Source organism: Siniperca chuatsi, linkage group LG19, assembly GCF_020085105.1.
Source record: "Siniperca chuatsi isolate FFG_IHB_CAS linkage group LG19, ASM2008510v1, whole genome shotgun sequence".
In the NCBI taxonomy this organism is placed as follows: domain Eukaryota; kingdom Metazoa; phylum Chordata; class Actinopteri; order Centrarchiformes; family Sinipercidae; genus Siniperca; species Siniperca chuatsi.
In genome coordinates, this window is record NC_058060.1 from 12,045,374 (window position 1) to 12,069,710 (window position 24,337).

Consider the following 24,337-nt stretch of genomic DNA (forward strand, 5'->3'; position numbering starts at 1 on the left):
CTTGGTTATCAAGTTACTATTTTCCACTTCAGCCCATGTCCGCTTGTTCCAGACACAGGCTCTTGATCACTGCGTCCTTGTCTCACACTCGCAGACAGACTTAAAGAGTTGCTATTCTCTTCAAAAAGGAATCTTCACAGACACTTCACACTAGATGCTACTTGACTGCAAGATATAGATTTTCATGTTCTGTCATGGAGACGGATGATGCAGCCTGCCGCAGAGAGTTCAGTGCTGTAAACCTGAACAGACGAATGAATTCACTTCAGTGTTTTTGCCAGAAAGGTTGTCTCTCTGTCTGTCTGTCTCTCTCTTCATTTTTCACTTCTACAAGTTGATCTTTTGCTCAGTCTCTCTCTCTCTCTCTCGCTCTCTGCGAGGCAAAGAGACGCTGGTTAGTAGATTATTCAAATCGTCTCCTCTTTCACCTGCGTGGAGATTACAATGGAAATCTTTCAGAGGTCCGGGGGTGGTGAAGTGGGGGACGGAGGGTGGCGGCTAATTAAAGCATAAAAGCAGGTGTGTGCATGTATGTGTGTGTGTGTGTGTGTACGCTGTGGCTTTGTGTGTTTGACAGAAAGGTTTGAATGGACGGACTTCTCCACCCTCCCCCTTCTTCCAAATAATCCTCATAGATATTAATAAGAGTTTCGCCCATTCTCCCTCCAACGCCTTAACCAGATGGTCGGCAAAGCATTCATGTGTGTGTGTGTGTGTGTGTGTGTGTGCAATGTCCAGCTTTGGTCCAGCTCCTGATTGACACTCACATGTAAGGTTTAATTACCCTAGCCAGCTTCCCCCTCCCATCCTCTCTACTTCTCGACTCTCCAGTGAATTAGTTAAGGCCTGCAGACTGTGATGGTAGATCTTCCTTTAGCAAGGTGTGTTTTTCTGTTTGTAAGACAAAGAAACAGACACGGCTGGTTTTCTCATATTAATAGCCAGATGCGATCCTCTTCATAATCATCCCCACTCCTCTCTGAGCTGTGGGTCATTTGGTCCGGGCCGGGCCAAGGCCAAGCCATTTGTCCATGTGCAGCGGACTGTGAAGCAGATCAGTGCTGACAGGTATGGGAATGATAGCAGAAGGGGGTGTCTTCCAGACCACCAGAAGGAAGGGAACATCACTGGGATGCAGGAACAAAGGAGCTCGCAGGAGTTTTTTTGTCTTTTTTTCCCTTGGCTCATCTGAACCCTCCCACACCCACCAAATATACACTTCCCTCCTCCCCTACTCCCACACTTGTCTTCTCCCTTCCTCCCTTTTTTGCCATCTTCAACCCCCCTCCCTTCTTTTCTTTCTTGGTTCTTGATCATCCTGTTGGGACAAAGATAACAAGAGTGTTTAATCAAAGAGGGCACATGATCTCAAATATGATCTTTTGGGGAAAGTTGCCTTCACTTTTGATACCTTGATTTGATCAGAGCTGCTTCAGATAGATACTTTTGAAATCACCTGACTTTAAAATGCGTGCCTAATTTCTATGAAAGTTGTCTAAAAAATCTTAGTCTCTTAATACTGTATGTGTAGTAGGTGTTCTATTCTTGAAGTAGTCTGAAATGTTACATCAGGTTTAGAATGGTATTTAGATAGCACAATCATGCTTTTCCCCTCTCATGAAGCTATCAGGATATTGATATGGACAAAGTTGAACTGAAATACACCTCAACGCCCTTCCAAATCAATAATCAATCGATTGGAGGTAATTGTGCCTCCCTTGGAACGGTCCCAAGTCTCTCTCTCTTTCTCTCTCTTTCTCTCTCTTTCTCACACTCTCTCTGTCATTATCAGCATGTGGCCCAGTATTTGGCATTTCAGCATTCCAGCTGTAATTGATTTTAACCATTAGGTGCTCAGTGAATAGATAAGTAGTGGGAGATATTCGATTATACGGTTAAGAGAGAGAGATGGAGATGAAAAGAGAGAGAGAGAGAGAGAGAGAGAGAGAGAGAGAGAGAGAGAGAGAAAGAGGGAGGGTGAAGGTTTGAGGGATGTTGTTGGAGAGCTGGAGAAAGAGGAACTGACCTGTCCTGCTGTCTCTCCGTCTCCACCACTGGTCTTCCATCCTTGCAGCAGCACAATACCGCTGACCTCCTGTGAGTTCAAGCAGCTTAGTTTCTGTGAGGTAATCCCTAATGCTTTGAAATAGACCTGATAGAAAGCCCACTTACTTGTTCAGGATTAATGTGGGTTGGGTGGGGGAGTGGGGGTCCTGAGTTTTCAGCACATTTAGTTAAATTAACCCATTGGAATTATCATACTCAACTCTAATTGTGGACTTAGTTGCACAGGGATGAGGAGTGGACTGTCGTTAAAAGCATGTTGCACTTTATCAGCAGACAGACGGGAGACTTGAATTTAACATGCCGCCATGCATTATAACGCCGCTGTAGCGTTATTATTCCTTTCAGTGGTTGCCCATCCCCTACAGAGGCCATTTTGAATCTGAGTTCAGCTGAGGGTGGTATTGCTTTCCCACTGTTTTCTGAAGATATAAGTCTGATTTTTTTTCACTCTGTCCTTTCTCCTCTTTTTCTCGATCTGGCAGGAGTGTAGGTTAGGAGTAGGGGTAGTGGGGGGAGGGAGGGGGACGACAAAGGCAAACATTTGAGTAATCTTCAAAGAGCCCATTGGTATGTTGAGTGGACGCTGGTATGCGGACTGCGGCTGAAGCTTTTTCAGGGGAAAACAATATCCTTCCTTTAGACGGCCGGGGCCTGGGCAAACAGTACCAGCCAGGCGACTCTGCCCAGTACTGCCACCGCTATCAGCTAACAACCCCCGCCCCCCGGCTCATGCAGAAAATGGTAGGGTCTTCTATGTTGCCGGAACAGCACAGAGCTCATCATTATGGGTTTATGGGGGTAGACAGAACACTCCAGGTTGTCGAATGTTTGGCTGACTGAGTTTATGTGACGTGTCAGAAATTGTTACAGAAATAGTTTTCTGTGTGTGCGCCGTGATACACAGTCACTATTTAAATGTTTGACTTTTGATATCGGGGGGTAAAACAGACAAAAGGAAAGACACGCAGACTGAAATCGGTCGCCTTCTGTAAAGAAAGTAGGGAAGGATCAAGTGTACCATCTTGTAGGTCAACTGCAAGGCATTTGATTTTCTATGGCAATATGCAAAACAGTGCTGGTGAAGAGGTGCTCTCCTTGGCAGAGGTACCACTCCAACGTGTGCTCACACACACACACACACACACACTTAAATGCAGCTTGTACACACAACAAGCCACATTGTTTCCTAGGAATAAGGCCTGAACCTCGCCTTCTGTTCTATGAAGTGTATTGAAATATGTACATTACATTTTAGTGTTAGGAAGTGGATTAAATAATATTATATATATGTAGTATTTAAAGTTAGATAAGTATAGATTAAGCAGGTCATGTGTGCAGTGATGTATCTATCAAAAAAGTAGCTTGATAGCGCACTTACTTAATAAATACAGCTTTTAAAAGAAAGAAGCAGACAGTCTGCCATTTTGTGACAGTTTCAAAATGAACTCCCTTTGTCCAGTAATCACCAGCCATTTTCTCACGAGGATCCACCCCAGGGATAATTTCTCCCATTTCTCTGTCATTAGGAGGGCCTGGTATTAGGCTTGTGTTTTGTTCCCTGTACCTTTTGTTTTGTGCTAAGTGAAACCATGCGACAGGGTAGGGGCTAACTGGAAAACAATACTCCCCTTCACAGGCTCAGGAATGTGTAATTAGTGATTTGAACCCGACTACGCTCGTTTAGATTCTTCCCTATCATTCTCTCTCTCTCTCTTTCTTTCCGTCTCTTTTGTTCTCTCTGTCATAGATTCTCACTCTCTTTGCCTCTCAATCTATCAGTTAGTTTCTCTCACTGTATGTTTCTGTCATTCTTTTTGTCTAACTCTCTCTAATAGACATTTTTCAGCAAGTCTCCATTACGAAACAGAGCGAAAACAAACTTGGCCAACATCGCAGCTCCTCTCTGCACCAAAGCTATTTTCCCTTCTCTTCCCTTTCAGTTTTAGTTAAATATAACAACATCAGTGTAGTACAAACCTCTTTGATGGTACCAGCCAATAAACTGAAGCCCCAGATTTTCAATCCCTTTATTTTTCTTTTTCTCTTCATAGATCCTGTCAATTAGGCCTTGTCTTGATTTCCCAAAAGCATCTTTGCATGTTGGGAAAAATGGAAAATGATGAACCTTACCCAAAAGCATGTTAGTATTTCAGCAATATCCCTCCCCTTGCACAGCATTGGAAAAAGATAATCCCATAAGCATGTTAGCATTTCGATGATCTTGATCTGAGCATTTTATGATCTCTGTCCCATTGTGAGCCGATGGAAAAGATAATCTCAGCGGCAACATGGTTTAGGGAAATGGGAAGGTCTGGTCAGTCTCACCTGGCGGCAATGGAGACAAGCGGGGGCTTTTAGACCCTAATGGTCTAAGGTCAGGATTGCTAATAGGGAGTAAGTGGCTGAGCGATGCTGTCTAAATCTAATGCTAATGTAAATACTGATCCATTTTCATGGGGGGTGGAGGTGAGCTGGCTTTCAAGACACCTAACACACATACACACATGCACCGATGAGTAAGTAAGATTTGTCCTTGTCTCTCTGTCTCATAGAATCCCAACTGCTAGGTCAGTACAATAAAAAATACATGCCGACTGTGCTTTGAGACTCAAAAAAGGTATTTCCTACACATTCATCGACTAAGACCAGAAGAAATGGATCATGTTGTAAATCAGCAGGATAGTTCTTTCCCCTTGTTTCTTTGCACTAGTATGCATAACTTGTGTGTCTGTGTTTATGTGTGTGTGCCTGAAAGAAAAAGTAAGAGATAGTCAGAAGGGATTTTTCCAAGAGAGGGACCAGAGGTCAGGAAGCTGTGAACTTCATATTGACCTTTGCCCCATATGTCAGACACACTTACGTCACTGCTACAAGTCTGTGTGTGTGTGAGTGACTGTGTGTCCATGTGTGGGAGTCAGAAAAATGGAAGGCAAGACCATTAACTGGACTTTAGAGTTACATTATTTTCCAAGCTCTTGCAAAGCCCTATCACTATTGCTTCCTCTTTTGTTTTTGCTGACAAATAGCAAAGAGGAATGAAGAAGACATGGAGTGAAAAAAAGAGAGAAGTTTAAGAGAGAGAAAAAGAGAGAGACAGCACAGAAGTGGAGAAGAGCGGCAGAAAGCTAGTATGAAAGACTCATTTTGATAATTCATTTATTAGCTTGCCGGCCTTTATGCAATGGATGCTTATTATTGTTGGGTGACCTAAGCTAAGCTCATCCACAGGCCCTGCACCTCATGGACAGGCCCCAGAGCTGTGATCATATGTGACTGCCAGCAGGCAGAGCTGAGAGAAACAGGAGAGGCAATTTAGCTCCAGGAAATATTTTTCTTTGCATTTATGAAAGTGAGAGCTTTGGTAGTAAAGAAAGGAGCATCAGGAAAGAAAAGAAGGTTGGGTGGGTTGTGGGGGATTTTTTTTTTTCTGGGATTGTTTTGTGTCTCCACCATCTTTAAATCACACACAGTGGCCTTGTAAGGGGGGGCAGGAGATGCATGGTGCATCGTGTGTGTATATGTGTGCATATGCAATGTGCACTCAGCAGTTTTTGTATGTGGCTTCTATTTGCATATTTGTTTTTGTGCGTGTGCAGCACTGAATCTGTCTCTCTATACACTATATTTGCTGCTCTCTTTATCTGTGGAAGCGAGGTGGCACATACCTGGCCCCTCAGCATCTCTTTTCAGCTGTGCAGTCTGCCAGCGAATCCATTGGCAGTGATCTTGCGTTACATCTATGTCTTGGGGGCTGAGCGGCGGTTAGCAGTAACATGTGTTAGGGAGGTGGTAGCACTGATGGAATTCTACACTTGGCAGCCTTCCAGGCAGCACTGGTATGTGTTTAAAATACTTTCAAGGAACAAAACACGCTTTTGTTATTTGCTGGGCCAAGTGGGGCTGTTTTTGTCTCCGATGGCCCCTGGAGGCCCAGGGGATAGCACCGGAAGCTGGTGACGTTCCAAAAAGAAGGTATATCCAACAACAAGCTCCCTGCTTCCCCTAAAAAAACACTGATGAAAGGCGATAAAGAGGTTTTCATTTTCACAATGTGTGGGATGCACATTTGCATGCATGCACATACTCTCAGCAGACACAAAAAGGAAAACAGATTGTATGTACTGATTCTTTACGTATAAAACGTGTACACACATGCTTTGACACACACACACACTGGTTATTAAGACACAGCTGCGGTAGTGGAGGGTTCTTATTTTCACTATGTGTTCATTAGCTGCCTGGTTCTACACTTAATGACAGGTAATGTCATGTTTGCACTGAATACCCTAATTTTTCATTTGGTTTATGGAGGAAAACACAACCCCACTGCTTTGCGCTTCTTTCAAAATATTATTGTCATGTTACCAGTACACACGCACAATCACAGGCAAAGACAAAAAAGAATGCAGGATTGAATTATAGACAGACACAAAAACACACTTGTTAGGTAAAATCAGAAAAATGTGGAAATTATACCCACACCCACCCGCACACACACACATTCTCTCACACACTCACGTACATGTACATGCACAGAGAGATAAAAGAAGTTGTGAGGAGATGTCTTTTGCCTTGGCTTATTAAGAATTCAGTTAATGAGGCAGCTTTGTCACCACAGATAGAACAAATGAATATAAGACAGCAGTGCTGCTATCGTCCCCACAAACCCAGGGAGCGAGCGGAGGGGAGGTGTGTGCGCATGTGTTTATCTGTGTGTGAGAAAGGTGTTTTGTAAACATCTCATTCTGCATAATGAATGCAGTCCTCTGTCATCCTCACCCCCACACACACATACACACACCCATAGCAGCAGCAAACCACTACACAAGGGAGCTTCTCTTACCTGTCAAATTGACTTTCCCTCCCTTTCCTCATACAAGTCCCAGTGTGTATGTGTGTGTCATCGGCAGGGCTGACAATGTTGTGTTTTTGACAGGTAAACAGGAAGTCCCGAGTGTCATAATTTGCATTCTGTGTGTATGGGGGTGTGTATGTGCACCTCCTCCACCATCCAGAGACGTCTGTGCCATGTTTAGGTCCACCCAGGGAGTACTGTTCAGCTGATTTTGATTGGCCCACAGGGAGTGTTAGCTTATTTGGTTGTTTGCCAAACACTAATCCCCAACAATTAACCACCAGGCACTCTGGAGAGGTGCCATATTGACAGGGATGGGCCTTTTTGCCATTCTGCACACACAACACACACATACACAGACACTCATACAGCACATATACAACACACACAAATCAGCTGCAGCATAAATTACATACACATTTCAAGCAGACACACACAGGCGCAAACCCAGGAGCAGGAACAGTGTGTTTGTGTGTTTGAATATGCATTACACAGCCCACGCCTGGCAGGAGTCAAAGTGCTCCTTTAAAAGTTCATAAATCATGGATGTTCTGGCCTGTGATCACCAGACCGCCTGCATTTCAGGCCTGCAGAGTGCCAGAGAGCGACAGACAGCCCTCTAGTTTAGGTCTTAAACAAACCCTCTGGAATGTGCTGATGGGGAGAGAATTAATATTAGGCCTAAACCTATCTGGCAGCCTGGTTCAACCCCCAGTGTATCATCCAGCTACTCTCAGCCCAAGCCTCATATCCTAAAAACAAATAGAATATAAGTTAGGACATTGAAAGATGTTAAGTATTTTAGGCCACTACTTATTTATATGAAAATTTTAATTTCGAACCAGTGCAATTACCTTAATGACCATGCCATTAGGAACCACTGGAACCTATCAAGGATGATTCCAATGAAACCCCATCTCTCCTGATAAGACTCTCAACTATCATGCCTGTCTTCTCTGCTAAAGAAAATGAACATGTTCACTAACAAAACATGCCACATTTACAATGAGCTTTTCTTCTGTAGCTGTTGTTAATGTAATACTGAAGGTTATCACTGAAGGAAAGAAAGGCCATGTTTGATTACTAGTTTTTCATTCAATTCTTAGTAGCCCCCTTTTCTAGCAGAATGGTCATGATATAAAAGTCCTGTATATTGGAGTGGAATCCAGACACGATTGAGAGAAAAGAACAAATACCATGCAGCAGTGAGAAGTATTCTTGTTTTTATACTGAAGTTATAATGATTCATGACAGAATAAAGTATGTAAGAATACTCTCCAGCGTGTTCTGGGTCTACCCCAGGGTCTACCAGTTGGATGTGCCCGAAAAACCTCCAAAGGAAGGCGAGGCAGTTAGAAAAGTTTATATTTCAATGAAAAGACATGAACTCAAACCTTCATGTGTATGCATGTTTGTGTGTGCTGTGTGCAAGTGAGTATGCGCGTTTGCTTCCGTGAGCACACGTGTGTGTGGTTTCCACAGTAAGGCTCAGCAGCCCAGTTCTCCTGCGAGGGAGGGAGGGGAAGAAAGAAAAGAAGTAAAGAAAGAGAGAGAGAGGGAGCAAGGGAGGCCTCTTTTCACAGAGAAACAAAGATAGCTGTAATTAATGGCCCTGAGCTCTGGACTAGGGGAGCTTTCTTCTGACAACTCCGACTTAATTAAAACTTAAGACTTCTGAAAGGGCCTCTGACTGCGAGGGGACGTCCCACCGTCTCGTGAGAAAAACCTTGTAAGATTTCCTACAAAAGAAAGAAAGAGGGAGAGACAGAGAGAAAAGATGTGTTAGCGGCTGTAGCTATGTTGCTAATCCCTGTTTGTCAAAGGAGGAAGAGGGAAGAGGGGGGTTAGAACTCACACACCTGCAGCTAACTGTGCCCCCCCCCATCTGCCCCACTCCTCCCACCACACACACACGCACTCCTTCCACACATACATTTTCCCAATCTCTCTCTTCTTGCTCCATATAATGTGATGCAACAATGCTCAGGAGAAAATATTACCTAGCTAACTTTTCATGTGCTTCAAGAATGAAACATCTTCATATAGGAGCCATGAGAGACAGTGTAGGGTTAGCATGCACACACACGCCATTACGTGTATTAATTCATGCATGGAACACCTGTTTCTCACATGGCTGTATGAATAAATCTTAACAATGCATAAACTAACCTTCATGAGGCACCTCTGTGTCTCTGTCTCTTTGCCTTGCTCTCTTTTCCTCTCTGTGACTTTCTCTCTCTCTCTCTCTCTCTCCCTCCCCTCCCTCCTCTCCCTCCACAGAGGATCAGATAATAAAAGCTTGGCCTGGTCTTTTGTTTTTGTGCATTGTTCATTAGCCCGGCAGCAACAACAGAGGCACACTTGATATGCTTGGCTTGACTGGGTGTATGGGAGTAGGGCAAGGTGGGATGGGGGCTGTGCGTGCGTTTGTGTGTGTTTGTGCGTGCGCACACATCGAGGTAGGGGGTAGCTTTGCATGGCTGCAATGCCATTAAAGAGGCAACTGGAAATTAAGGGCTTGCAACTGACAGCACACGTTGAATGAGAAACCCCTGTAGCTGCAAACAATGAGGAGAGTTGGACAATGTGCATGTTAAAGACAAAAATAGTGTTCTGAACTCAACCCCTTATCTGACTCTTTGTGTGTTTTTAAGCTTTATGTCGCCTAAAACATATCTAGTTAATTTGTAATGTGTAGTGTCTGAACATCTGTTACTGTGTTAATAGTATTCTCTCTATTTGAAATTATTAAACAAAATGGTCTTTGTCCATAGGATTTAATCATTGCTCTCAATTGTAGGTTTTTGTAGTACTGCCCACTATTACACTACTAGCACTACTGTGGCACTGTGGTAAAATGTTAAATGAAATTATCAGCGATCTAATACCAAAGATTACTGGGTATTCTGTGCAAAGAGTGAAGAACATATACTGTAGAAAATAATGTTCTAAGTGGCTGAGGTGTTACCCATTTGCCGTTCTGCTGGATTGTTTGAAGCCAGGTAAATGGGATTTCTGGGCATTGGAATTTTGGAACCAAACTGGAAGCAGAGTAGAAGGGAAGGCTTTTATAACCATAAAGCACAAAAGACTATGAACATGATTTTGCAGACAAGCATCACTTGTTGCATTGAAATTCACCCAAATATCTTTGTAATATCACAATTATTGAAAACACTACTATGATGAAAATGCTTAGAGGAAATCAATGTAGCTGTGAGAATTCTTGAATTGACCGCAGCATGCCCTAAAAGATGAACACCATTTAACATCTGCACTCTCCTCTCTCCTGTTCCACAGCTCTTGCAGAAGCAGGACAGTGCGTACAGCCCAGAATCGTGTGTCTACTACTGCACACTGTGTGACTACTCCACCAAGGCTCGCCTCAACCTAGTGCAGCACGCCCGCTCAGCTCGCCACCAGCAGAACGAAGGACTGAGGAAACTCCAGCTGCACCAGCAAGGCCTAGGAGGTGACGAGGATGGACTGAGCCTTCACGAACTGTTCCATGTGAAGGAGTGCCCCGCCAGCCAAGGTCTGTGCCTCTTTGACCTGAGTTTTTTGTTTTTTTAGGCTATTTTGGGGTTGTGTTCACATTTCATGCTTTTTTTGTCTTCTTTCTGGTGCAGTACACACACGCCCTGACTGTTTTTAAAATGTTCTATTTGCTTGTGCTTTTGCTTTTCAAATTTGTGATTTTAGTTAAATGCTGATTCCAGTTGTGGTGGTCAGTTTTCTTCATTTGAAGTCAGATCCATCTTTCTTTACTTCTCTTTTCTTGCACCACTCCCTCTTTATTCTGTCAAACCTCTTTCCCTCCCTCCCTCCCTCCCTCCCTCCTTTGGCCTTCATATCCAGATCACGTCTCTCGATACAGACCCGTCCATTCCTCCTAATCTCTCCAAAATGAGCATACTGTTCCTATTAGGCTGCCGCGCTTATATCTTCAACACATACACACACACACACACACACACACACACAGTGTCCCGTGCACAGGGACATCCCAGGCAGGCAAGCAGTCAGCTTATGAAATTTCACCTTGGGAGTATCTTATAGTGAAAAGGTCTGTACACACATACGTTAGTCACACGTACACACACACACACGTATGCTACGGCTACACAGTCTCTCCCTGGAGTGAGCTTTCATTTCCTTTCTCATGACCAAAGCAATTTGGCTTTCATTTAAGACTCTCCGTCCTGCCAGCAGCTAATAAGTGTAACAGAACTGTAAAACATTCAGAGAGAAAAAAAAAAAAGATTAATCGTTTTTCTTTGAGTGGGGGTTGGATGGTTGGTGAGGGTTGCAGGGTGTAAGGGGAGGGGGCTGCGCTGTAATTTAAACCAGAAGACTAAGAGTCAGGGTCCATTATTTAGTCATCCCTATGTTAATGCTGCCGGGAGAAAATGAGCGCTTAACTTGTTTTTGCTTTGCTTGACCTGAAGGAGCGGGTGGGTTGGGGTGGGGGGTAACACATTTTGAATAGCATTCCAGCATTGCATTAGTCCGTACATCCATCAGTGTGTGTGTGTGTGTGTGTGTGTGTGTGTGTGTGTGTGTGTGTGTGTGAGTGTGTGTGAGTGTGTGTCAGCGCATATGTGTATTTCAACTTGAATCTGTGCTCCCCAAAGTGTCCTGTTTATACTGTACATGTACTCCCAAAACAGATGGGGGCCCAGCGCTTAGAAACATATGTGAATCCCAGCATACACACACACACACACACACACACACACACAGACACACACACACACACACAAGAAGAGCTCCCAATCCTGAAATGGAGACTGTTGCCGGCGTACTTTTGGTTTTAATTTCACATGGATCAAAGTTTCGGTGAGATTTGGGGTGCAGCAGAAAAGCATGCTTAGATAAATCATTACCGTACATTTAACATAGCCCCCCCCCCGCTCTCTTTTTGTATTTCTCTCTCTCTCTCCTTTTTTGTCCTGCTTATTCCATCTCCCACTCTCTCCTGCTCCTGTCCATTTTTTCATCCAGAACACAAGCCCGGCTTCATGCCTTTTTTTTCCTCATCTTTTTACATCTCAAACCAGTGAGCACAACCAGGTTTTAAACCTGTCAAAAGCAATAGTCACCCGCTGCACCTATTTCAAATGTTCCACTCTTAAAACACACCATATTTGTTGCTCGGGCCCTCGTTTTATACCTTGGCTTTGATGCCACATGGTGAATTTCCATGAGGAAGCTAGTGCAAAGCTTAAGCGGACGCTGGCAGCGTCCAAAATGCTAAGCCACCTTTTTGGATGCCCTCCTTTTGCCCACTCTATATAATTTTTTTGTGAACAAAAGTATTCTTTCACAAGGCACATGTTAAATATTTCAAAGGTATTTCCTTGTAGACCATACACATTTGGCAGGTGTAGGCAGAAGGGGGAGTAAGAGTGTTTCAACCAGAGATCAAACACTGAAAGTTAAGTTCTTGTTCTATAGTTTTGCAGTCAAATAGAACATGTTTTTTCCCCTGTATGTATATTTTTAGCTGCTTTTTTAAGAGCTGCTGAGGTCATTGTGTTTCATATTACACAACAACACATGCGAACATTACATGCTACAGTAGGTTATGTTATATGGAAGAGAAGGTATATTATAGCTGCTTTAGGCTCCTATAGTGATAGATGATGTGAATGTTTTCACCAATGGAAAAGGGTCTATAGTAGGCAACATTTCCAGCCAGTGTTCAGTTTAAGGACCCTTTATTTGTGTGTACGTGCGTGTGTATGTGTGCTGTTAGTTTTCTGGGGCTGCAACTCCTGACTCGAGCACTTTCTGTTCATTAGAGACTGGTATGAAAAAGATTAATTTAAGTGCTGACCGGTATCTTTCTCTTAAAGCCTGGGACCTGGCACTGAGCCAGATAATTATAGGCCCATTTGGGAATAAGAGTTCTAATGCTCTGGACTTTATGTACATGTGAATGGCTTTCATTAAACAATTTTGATGCTGATTTTATGGCCTAATTAAGGATACAGTACTGCAGAGACACACCGTAAGGGTATAGGTGTTTTGAACAAAGACAGGAGTGTACAAGCAACACTTGCTGGACAGCATTGTGTCCATGTCAATGGATGTGTTTGCTGGTGCATGTTTATTTGAGAACCTTACACTCTTTGTTATCCTTTTGAGTCTGTAATTCCCCGAACTTGGGCCCAGTCGTCTCATCCTTTATACTAGGTAAACACCATAGTGAAGTGAGAGTGAAGTGTGTGTGTATGTGTGTACCTATGTACTTGTGCATGTGCAGGCACTCACTCTTACTGACTGTACAGCAAAAACTTTTTACCATGATTTTTCAGTGGTGTCTTTCAGGGACAAAAGGCCCACTGTGCCTACATTGATGAGATAAATTGTCCCTCTCTGTGTACAATTAAGAAGTGTTAAAGAAAATTGAGTTTATAAAAAATGCCAGTTTGCATCAGAAGAGCAAGCATAAATGAATTGCCTCTCAACATGGAGGACTTGGAGGCCATTTTGCTTTGAGGGTTGTCCAAAAGTTGTGAGAGAAATTAGATTTTTTTGTGCCGTTCTCCACTCTATAATGAAGTTACGTCCTGAACAGAGCTGTTTAGTAAAATTCAAGCAGAAAAAGAAAAATTTGACAGATTGCGAGTCATGGGTATTCCATCATCATTTTATAATTTGAACAATTTGTTTAGCTGGATTTTTGGAGACTAACAATCTCTGAAGTTTAGTTGTTACAGTGATTTTTCTTTCTCTTTCTGTTGCTGCCACTGTCTGACCATTTGTTTAGCCATAAAGAACACTGTCAGGAGGTTTGTGTATGTGTGCATGAGTGTTTTTCTATGTGTGTATACTCGCCCATTAGCCATGTGCTCCATCATGTGTAAAGCTCCTCATAAGCCAGACCAAGCAGAAACACTAGGGCCTTTTCTGCATACTTTACTTTCTGTCATTTTTTCCCCTTTCATTCCCTCTGTCCCTCACAAAAAGAAAAGAGAGATGGGATCTTATGGAGGTAATTATTTCTGAGAGCCCGGCCTGTCATCTATCCCTCCACCACCCCACCACCCACACATCTCCATCCCTCTATACCCCCCCCCGACATGCATTAAAGAAGGAGGGAGAGGACCCTCTTTGTCTGAGTCCCCCTTTTAAACAAAAGACCTCTTCTGACTTAGAGAGACCAACAACACTTTTATCGTGTGTGTGTGTGTATACGTGAGTGTGTGCATGTGTGTGTGTTTCCAGGGCCTTTTGTTTTCTCTGAGTGATAAGTCTCTGGGACATTTTTGGTCTAAGTCAAATTAGTCTAGCTGTGTTAACCATTTACATAGCAGCTGTAGGCTAAAATCTGAGCCTAATGGACACTTATTACCCCTGTATGAGTGTGTATATGTGTCCAGCAGTAAGTGATGGAACATGGGCAGAGCGCAAGTGTGCCATCTTGCTTGTTTCCAAGTGCGCCGACATTCCTTGTTTCCAAATTTACCCAACCCAAACTGTATGTGTCTAAACTGACTCAAAGCACCAAAAGCACCAAAAATGATCATTCAATTTTCAATGTGGTAAAGGGCTTTACTGTCTCTCGAAGAGCATTTCGATGTGATGACACCAAAGCATCTTTTGAGGTATTAGGTTTTCCCTCCTCCCTCACTTTCACTCCTTCATCTTATACTTTTTTTCCTCTGGGTGGTGGGGGTGGTTTCGCCATTCCAGCGGTTCTCTTCTTTTTTTCAAGAAGGTCTCTCCTCAGACAGAAGTCTATTTCCAGGGTTTGTCTCAGTAATTTGTGGCCATTACATAAACATTCACGGATGGCCGGAGGAGTGAGAGAAAGGATGCAACACACACCCAGATCTAGCTAACCACTAGAGTTAGCGCAGTAGTGGCCATTTTCTTTTTCAAGTCAGAATGTAATAGGTGAGACAAGCTGACTGGCTCATCAAAGGACAATTTTGTTTTAGTAACTGATTTGTGCTTCTGTTGCATATGCCATCCCACAGATGCATTTATCCATTCAATATCTATGTTTAGATTAGATGTTTAATAGGTTAAGGCAGCCAATTATATTGCATATTGATTTGCTTACAAACAGCTTATTATCTACAGTTGATACATTATTTGTGACCTTTTCTTTCTCATTTACTGCGAAACAGGAAGTTACTTACATAAAAGGTAAAGTCCACAGATTTCAGTCAAGCAGGATCCATTCCTCGCATAATAAAAACTTGGAATGTTGTTTTATGTGCCCAACATGAGTAAAATGCAGTTCCTGGGGAGAGCTATTCTGATGAGAGTGATGTGATTTTACCCAAGAGGATTTTTGTGAAATATGTAGTTTTTATTGCTGTACAATTAGTTGGAGACAATACACTGCTTTTTAAATCATTTGTCAAATCAAAATAAGACACATTTATATATGTATATTATTATATTTTCGGCAAGTAGCAATTTACCCCAAATTTCCCCAAACCATATTCTCTATGGCTGAGGGAGTAAAAGATGTGGTCATTTTTTGAATAATTCCATCCAAGCGAATTATAATTACTTTGCGGTCTGTGTGTGCACATAGGGAAAAAAAAGGGCAGCAGGCTGACTTGTGCCTCAGAAAAAAATGAGCCTCGTTCACCATAAACTATTTTTGAAATGGTGTTTCGGGGCGGTATGGGCTCAGGCCGATTGTTTTTCTTTGAGTTGAGCAGCTCTTTGGTGGAGGGGTATTACCCGGAGTAAATTGTTTCCTCATGTTTTCCGCCAAGGTTCTGTGCCCACCACACTGACAGTTATAATTTGCAGAAATTGCGCTGATTATCTGAATTAGCATACCTGACCAATGCCACATTAGTCTTATTTACAATACAAAGCTGTGGGGCTATGAGGACGCATACTAAATATGACTTAACCCTTTGAAGAGGGGACTGGCGTCACATAGCCAGGACGTCTTTCACGTTGGTGATATCACAAAGAGCTTAAGGCCCCACTCCATATGGAACTGAAAGTCTCTGGAAGGTCCTGGAAAAGGAAGTGGAGAATGTAAAGTCTGAGGACCATACTGAAATCAAAGGGTTATTGCATGTTTTCCCTTACTCTCAGTCTCTTTCCGACCTTTCTCTTTAAATATTTTTTTCACCTTTCAGCTCTTTTCCCCATCTTGTCTCTCCCCCCCACCCCCACCCCTCCCTGCTCTTCTTTATTTTCTTCTCCCTCACCTCCATTCTTTTCTCTCCCCAATCCCCTCATACACCCTCTGTCCATTGACTCTTAACCACAGATGGACAAAACAATGGGCCATGTCACACAGCATTAAGACAAACAATCCGGTGATGGGAGGAGGGTTGTGTGGAGCCGGAGCCACGGTAACCAGGCAATACGCTTACTGGGTCCAAGCAGCCACTAATCTCAGACCACGATGATTCAATTCACAGATGGACATTTAAGGCAGCCTATATGCACATACACTCACACAAAGAAGAAAGCAGGAACATTACTTTAGGAGGTAGTATTGTCAAGTAGAATTTCTGCAATTCCATGTAGCAGCAACAAATTGTTTCCTTCTATTGCTCCTTCTTCCTCACTCTCCTTTACCTCATCCATCAGTTGGAGGTATGGAATTGATAGCAGCTATTGATTACCTATAGCCAAGGCTAATCATCGCTAACCGGAGGAAGCTTTGCAGCTATAGCAGCTGTCAGTGGCTTGTCGTGTGAGTGTGACCCTCCAGCGGTTGAGTAGCAATAGCTCTCCAATATTTACTTAGAGCAGACTAATGGCCTAAAAGCAAGACAGCACATGTAAAAACATAAAGATTCTGGACATCACTTCTCTTTCCAGAATAAAGGAAATGGTGTGTTTTGTCTGCCCAAAGAAACACTGAGAGACATGCCAAGTTTCACCTCCCCACCTATGTGAATAAGACCCATCTCCTTCTCTCTCCTTTTCTTCATCTCCCTAATAGGAAATTTGAGCACACTGTGTGAGATTAAAGCAGAGAATCAATGCCTTGTGAGCAATAATTTCCAGACAAATCTCTTTCATCTTTTCTCTCCCTTTCCCCCCACCCCCTTGTTCTCTCGTTCATTTTCTTTCCTACCTCCTAATGCTAACAGGGGGTCCCATGTCATGACATCCCTTTCGCTTTTATCATGTCCTAATAACGCTCTGAAAATAGAGAGAAAGAGGAATGTGACAGAGAGAAGAAAAAGGATGCTGGAAAAAAAGAACAAGAAATGGATAGACTGATAAAAATCCATTGAACGAGCCTGGCTCTTGATTTGTGCTTTGATGTGGATGTCTTTGTGCAAATTAGACAAATATGCCCGCTGCTTTAGTCATCTCAAAGCTCTTCATAAGATGCCATCTCCCTTTGCCATTTTCTATGAAGGACGGAAGTAAAGAAGGAAATGAGTGACAAGTTCATTTAAGAGCATAAAAATATACATTTTACAAAATTTAGGTGACTGAATAGAGAGACAAAAAGATGGTAAACACAAGATGCTGTTATTTAAAATACTGCAGTATGCAAAAAGTAGCCTGTACAAAGTGGTTAAATAAAATAGAAAATAAAGAGAACATATTGTTTATGCAGGAAAGACACTGGTGTTTCTGCTTGGTTGGGCCCACAAGGTGCTTTACCCATGATGGCGCATAGTTCTAATGGGCACGGATACACACACACACACATACATACACACACACAAACTCACACACCTTGGTCAGGCCTTTGTTTCAAAAGCAGGTTAATGGGGAGTGAGGAAGAGGAGCGTTGCAATTTTCTGCTCTTTAGGCGCCAGAGAATTCTCTCCAGTGTAAGAGAGACCAGACTCTCAGCGTAATAGGCATTTTACACCCTCATCACCCCTTGCACACAAACACACACACACACACACACACACACACACACACACACACACACACACACACACACACGAGCACACACTCACCAGAAACGTGTGGGAGTGTAATAGGCATTCTATGGTGTGTATTGCTGGTCCCCAGAGTGCCAGTAAGTGTTAGACATGCATAGAGTCGGCAATGAGACAATCAGCATGCTGAAATTGAAACCTTGTCTGGAGTCACACAGGAGAGGAAGAGGAGCAGAGGGAGAGGAGAGGAGCAAGGAGAAGATTAAATAAAAAGAGCAGAGGAGAGGCGATGGGAGCACAGATGGCAGGAGAGAAGAGGATGAGGAAGCGGAATAAAAAGAGAGTAGAGACGGAGGGAGAGGAAATACGAACTGATGTTTGTTTAATTGCCTCATAAGTGATGACACAGATAATTATGTCGAAAAAAGAGATGCTCCTCTTAGGCAGGGCCTATGAGCAGCTGAATCTGTTTTTTTTGCGTGTGTGTGTGTGTGTGTGTGTGTGTGTGTGTGTGTGTGTGTGTGTGTGTGTGTGTGTGTGTGTGTCACTCTGTCTCTCCCTATAGCCCCATCAACTGTCGTCCCCTCCAGCCGCATCAAGTCATCAAGTATGGGACACCATTAAAGCATTATGGTTTGTGTCATATCAAATCATTCAGCTTAATTAACAGAAACACACACACTCATCATTTGGAATCATTTTAATTACTCTGTAACATCCTGATTATTAATATCTCCGCTTCATATACCTGGGGATATGAAGACGAGAGTGTGTTCACCTATATTTCCTGTGGCCCGTGTTTGCAGGCGTGTGTGTCCATGTGTGTGTAAGTGATGCTCCCTTGACTTCATATCTAATTGTCTTTTTTAATGACAATATTCCACTGTGTGCCGGCTGTATGTAATGAGTCAGGGTGTGTCAAAGTGCAGGCCTGAGCTGTCTGTTTGAGTTAAGCTCTTCCCGTCTACTGTAGAAGCCTCCAGCGTACACACCCGCACACACACACACACGTGGCGCACACACTCAAAGAGACAGTATCAATGTGGGAGTTCCTGTATCTGACACGAGATTAAGAGGGCCAAGTGGAGGAACGTCGAAGAACTGCCCTGTTGCATTTGCAAGAAGAAAAACGGACCATCCTGTCACACACACATACACACACACACACACACACATGCAAGCATCCTGTGCTGTAAGTGAGCAGTAGCCTCCCTTGCATTATTCACAGTGGCCGAGTGATCGAAGCCTGGTTCAATAGCACTAAAGCGGCGCACGCTGGAGAGATTTGTCTTACAAAACCTTGACACACACACAGGCGCACATATGCTCTCACACACATTGATTTTTGGTGGTGGGAATCTCCCAGGCTTTGGACGAAAGGCAGGGACGTGAGAGGGGCTTCCCCCGTCAGAGCAACCCCCTGACAAGCGCACACATATGCACCGACATACTCATTCTGAACCTTACACACACAGTGAATAGGCAAATATTGTAAGTACATCTTTAATCTTCTCAAAATGAGATTTGATGATGATGAGGTCCAGCGATGAATGAATAAGAAAATGAAAGACAAAATTTGAAATGGGAGACGAAGGATCTGCCTCTTAGATCTGATGGGGTTTCGTTTACAGTAAGATGGTAAAATAAAAAGCAAGAAAAAAAGTCTAGCAGATCATATTTCTTTTTTGCTGACTCTGCTTTCTTTGCATTTTACCATCAGGGGGCTTTTTGCAAGCGAGGCAGAAAAAAAAATCACGCATTGCCTTATATGTCATATCTCTGTATTTTCACACAGGCGTGTTCAATTTGAAGCCTTCACTTGATTTAAATGGCAATTTTTCTAACACATCAGTCACTTCATTCAGTTTTCCTATTTTCTTCAGAGCGGCGTGGGCAGCGTAGCACATACCACCCCCTGTGGCGTTTTTGACGTATTAACGTGTATTGACAAGCCAGCACTTGCATGCCTGTAAACACTGACGCACAAACACACTCATAAACACACCTCTGTCCCCTGAAGACATGTGATCAACCAGACCCAATCCCTTGTAATCATCTGGAACCCACACACACACACAAGTATAGTTCTCCTTCAATCCCGGGTAATGGTTTGGGGCAGGGGGCTGAAACGGTGGGCTTCTTTCCCTTAGCCCCAGTGTCTTAAGCTGCCATTGATTAAATGTTAACTGATATACTCGGCCCTGGCAATCTTGTTAGAGCTGGAGCAGGCAGGCAGCTAGACAGACAGTTTAGGACCCGCGCCCTCCTGATCAATAGCACAGATAAAGATTTCATCCATCAATGAGCTCCCAAAACAAAAGGTATCTGATACCTGATTAGGCCCGTGGGGACAAATACACACACAAATTTGAACATCAACACACACTCGCACATTGCCACATGGGTTGAAGCACCTGAAGAGACATACACACTCACATCACAAATAAATACAGTGGGGATATAAAACATCTGCTTGTAAGCTTAAATAAGCATACATTTCATACACACACACACACACACACACACACACACACACACACACACACACACTCCTTTCACTCACTTATTTTGTCCAGAATAATACCTCCACCAACCCCATCTGAAGTCAATCAGTTCCACACCTAATGGTGTAATTACAACACACACACACACAAGCACACACACACACACACACACACACACACACACACACACACACACCCATATGCACAGTCAAGTTTGCAGATAAGGCCGCTCTGACTTTTCCCGGATGAAGGTTAATTATGCTGTGTTAGTTCACTTAGGTGTGTGTATTTGTTTGTGCATGCAGGTGTATGTGCATCTTTTCTCAGTAAAGTGTGTTTATTTGTGTTTCCTCAAATGCACATGCATTTAGATCCTCAGAGCATGCCAAAGGCACCGCAAAACGGCTGAATCAATGTCTGGGCGACCACCACTGTTAAAGTGTATCAATAATGTTCCCCTATCTTCTTTCTCGGCTAACATCACAGGGCAGTTTAAATGTCCAAGCCTAGCTGCAATTAAGACTTAATTATAAATCAATATAAGGAGTCATTTGAATATTGATTTTTCCTTTTTCTACAAATTGTTAACATATTCCCCACCCTGTCTACGCTTTCTTCTTTTTTTTGTTACAACTTTAAGGAGAATCAATACTTCCCGTTTACAGTCATCAGAGAAGAGCTTTGGCATAATTGGAGCCGAAAACACAGGATATCTTTATGGGGGTTGATACCCAGAGGTGGTCAGGGGGTAAAAAATGTCACAGCCCCTCAAATTCTGATGGCTTTTCAAATACAGTTAATGACACTTTGTGGTTCCAAAAGAGTGATCTCATTTTCGGGGATTTTGGGTGACATTTGTTGTCACAATGCCAAAATGCATTTCCATAATTTTCACGGCTGACATTTTCTTTGATATGACACTGTATCAGAGCGCGCTCCAAAAAATGATATCAATGCAACCCGGTAACCTGCATTTCATTTGATTAAATGATATCTTTGCTGTTTTTTTTTCCTGCTCAACCATTTTGAGGGGCTGTGAGATTTTTAAGTGGCGTGTCAGAGGCCGGGAGTCTAATGCATGGAAACATGGAGCTTTCTGTTTTCTGACGGCTAGCAGAGATAAGGTAGAGATATGGCTCTAGCACTGGCTCAAATCTAAAACAGATCCCACTGGGGGGGCTGGGGGAGTTAAGAAAGTGAAGGAAAGGAGAAAGGGAGGGGTGGAGGTAGCAAGAAAAGGGAATATTGTCAATCCTCTAAGTGTCTGGCGGTGTCTCTCTTTCTTTCCCTCTTTCTCTCACTCTTTCTCTCCCCCACTCTCCTTCAGTAATGTGATTTATTCGAAGCATATGTGTGCTGCTCTGTCTTTGTCTGCTTCTATTAGGGCCAGTGGGGGCCCATATGACATTGTTTAGCCAGTAATGAAATGGACATTTTTTGCATGTTTTTGAGAAAGTCAGAGGAAAGCCAACACTCCTTATTTGTAACTGTCTGCGAATACCATCTCCGGGGCAGTTGCCCCAGGTCTGTGTATTCATGTGTGTGTCTGTTGCATGTGAACATACGGAATGTGACCATGTATTACAGGTTCCATGTGGCCATTTTGGAGATGATTCTGAGCAACCTAATGAATATTTGGGCTTGAAGATATTTTTATTTTTCTTCCGTGACTCTATTCTTCTAATGTTGAAGAGTCCTGCCATCCTCCCTAACCTCAACACATAATAAGGCCCTGATGATGCACACATTTTTGTTTTGCACACTCTTCTATGGCAAAAGACATGTCACATGGACTTATTGTCAGTATATGAAATTGTTATGTGCTAATGGCAGCAATGTGGTGCTCCAGACTCAACTGAAGCCACCATCAATAAGGAATGTAGTCATAGAAAAGAATGAATAAAAATGAATAGAATGAATGGAAACCTGAAGTAATTTTTTGTCACATTTCTTTGTGTAATTCACACAATTATCCTGGCTAAGAATTATATATTGAATGCCGGATGCATACAAATCATATTATATTCTGAAATATTATAAATGTGTAATTCTTTAGAATGAGGACCATTCACATTTTTGTTGTGCTAAATCTCAAAATTGTATTTTTAAGAAATGGAAAACTGCACACCAATTTAAAAAACAACAATAGCATAACTTATCATATAACGGTATTTTAATCTGTCCTTTCTATCTACTTAAATGTTTTCTTTGATTTCCATCCAAGATTACAGTCTTGTTTTTGGTGGCTCTGAAAGCAGATGTTTTTTATGCAGCTAAAAACGGGACAGTAGCCCAATAGGATAAAGATCTGTTTAAGCATTATCCATTTGGCCACTGCCCGTCACAGGCCTATTTTAAGCATAGACACACACACACACACACACACACACACACACACACACACACACACACACACACACACACACACAGCCATTCTCTTAAACCATGGCAGCCATTTTATTAGATTCCCTGATTCTCTGCCTCGTATTAGTTCCCGGAAAATAAATAAACCTTGAATACATGACAAGGACCATTCTGGTCAATTGGAAACTATATCTATCCTGCTGGTATCTTTGTTTACCAGTGTAGTGATGGATGGACAGATAGAGGGATAAATGGAGGCACTGAGGAACAGATAGGATAGGTATACGGATGGATAGTTGTGTGAAAATATATAAAAATAGATGGACAGATGGATAGATAGGTGGATAGATAAATGGATGGATAGATAGACAGATGAATGTGGCAAGGAGATCTTGTTGGGCTGATAGAGTTGAGCAGGTATGCCGAGAAACAGCTGCTTTCTTCATTAGGTTCATCTATCGATCTCAGACCCTCGCTGTGCGTGCGTGTGTGTGTGTGTGTGTGTGTGTGTGTGTGTGTGTATGTTTTTGAGGGAGAGAGAGGGGAAAGACAGCAGCCTCTGTAGATAAGTGCTGGTAATAGAACAGAATGAATTCTTATCACAGAGATGGGAAGGCCATTAACCCTCAGCTCCTAGTTCTCTCTCTGTCTCTGTCTGGTCCGACTCTCTCTTTCTGTTTCCCCCTCCCTCCGTCCTCCGGTCTGGACCTGACAGGGTCACGTTGGTGAGCGTGTGTGATATTTCCACTATGTGTGTGACTCTCTGAGAGTGTGTGTGTTTTGCGGCTGCCGCTGTGCAGACTGCCCCATCGGCCAGATGTTTATAATCAGGGGCTAGATAAATATTGGACCGAGGAATCATAAAAGACCAGGAAAAACTGAAAATAGAGAAAGAGATGGAGGGGAGATGAAACAGAGGAGAGGAATCTTCTTTTCAAATTATTCCTAAATCCCTCAGTAAGCTTGCCGTGCCGCCTCCTCAATTCACCTACTCAGCCTAAGGTGATTCAAACAGCCGAAATGCAATATGGCTGTTGTGTAAGATGCAGGTGTTTGTTGTGTGTGTGTGTGCACACGTGTGGAGGTGTACAGTAGGTGTGCTAGCCGATTGTATAAGGCCAGGTGTTGCAGCAATTTTTTTTTTCACCACTGAACCTTTTGAAGCCATATTTTTGTCCTGTGAAAACCTTTTGTATTTGCTATTAAAGAATCATTAACATCACCCACCCCCTCCCACCCCCACCCCCCCAGTGCTCACAGCACTGAAAATGAAACCCCTCTTAACACGAAACAACAGTTTCTGTCTGCGCAGCAAGCAAGGCATGCAAGCCTTTAATCTTGGCTATGTTTATTCATATGATTTTCTTTTTTCCTTCTTCTTTTTTCAATATAGTAATAGGTGTTTTGTTAGTCGCCTGCAAGACAGCAGAGCGGGCAATTTGAGTGAGAGAAAATACAATGAAGTGTCTCAGGAAGTCGTAATTGACAACAACAAAGCAAATTTGGAGCTGCTGATACAAGCGTTTTTTACACAAAAGTCATTTTTTCAGCTTATTCTGTCAGTTCAACTTATTGACATTCACACCAGGAGCGTATTAAATGTGACAATCCTATTGTCTGGCTTTCAGAGTCGACCTGAAACAATAGATATTTTTTGCTGGTGTAATAAGTTCTCATGTGTTTTAAGCAATAAGTGGGTG

General features: G+C 42.9%; 1 protein-coding gene across 5 annotated transcripts in view; it reads left to right on the plus strand.

The window, feature by feature from the left end:
- Positions 1–24,337, plus strand: part of zfhx4 (zinc finger homeobox 4) — a 288,103-nt gene that overhangs the window by 239,610 nt on the left and 24,156 nt on the right. For all 5 annotated transcript variants that reach the window (XM_044175586.1, XM_044175583.1, XM_044175584.1 and 2 more), the window contains one exon: positions 10,223–10,457. In XM_044175586.1, coding sequence (XP_044031521.1) covers positions 10,223–10,457 — 235 coding nt within the window. The remainder of the gene's footprint in view (positions 1–10,222; positions 10,458–24,337) is intronic.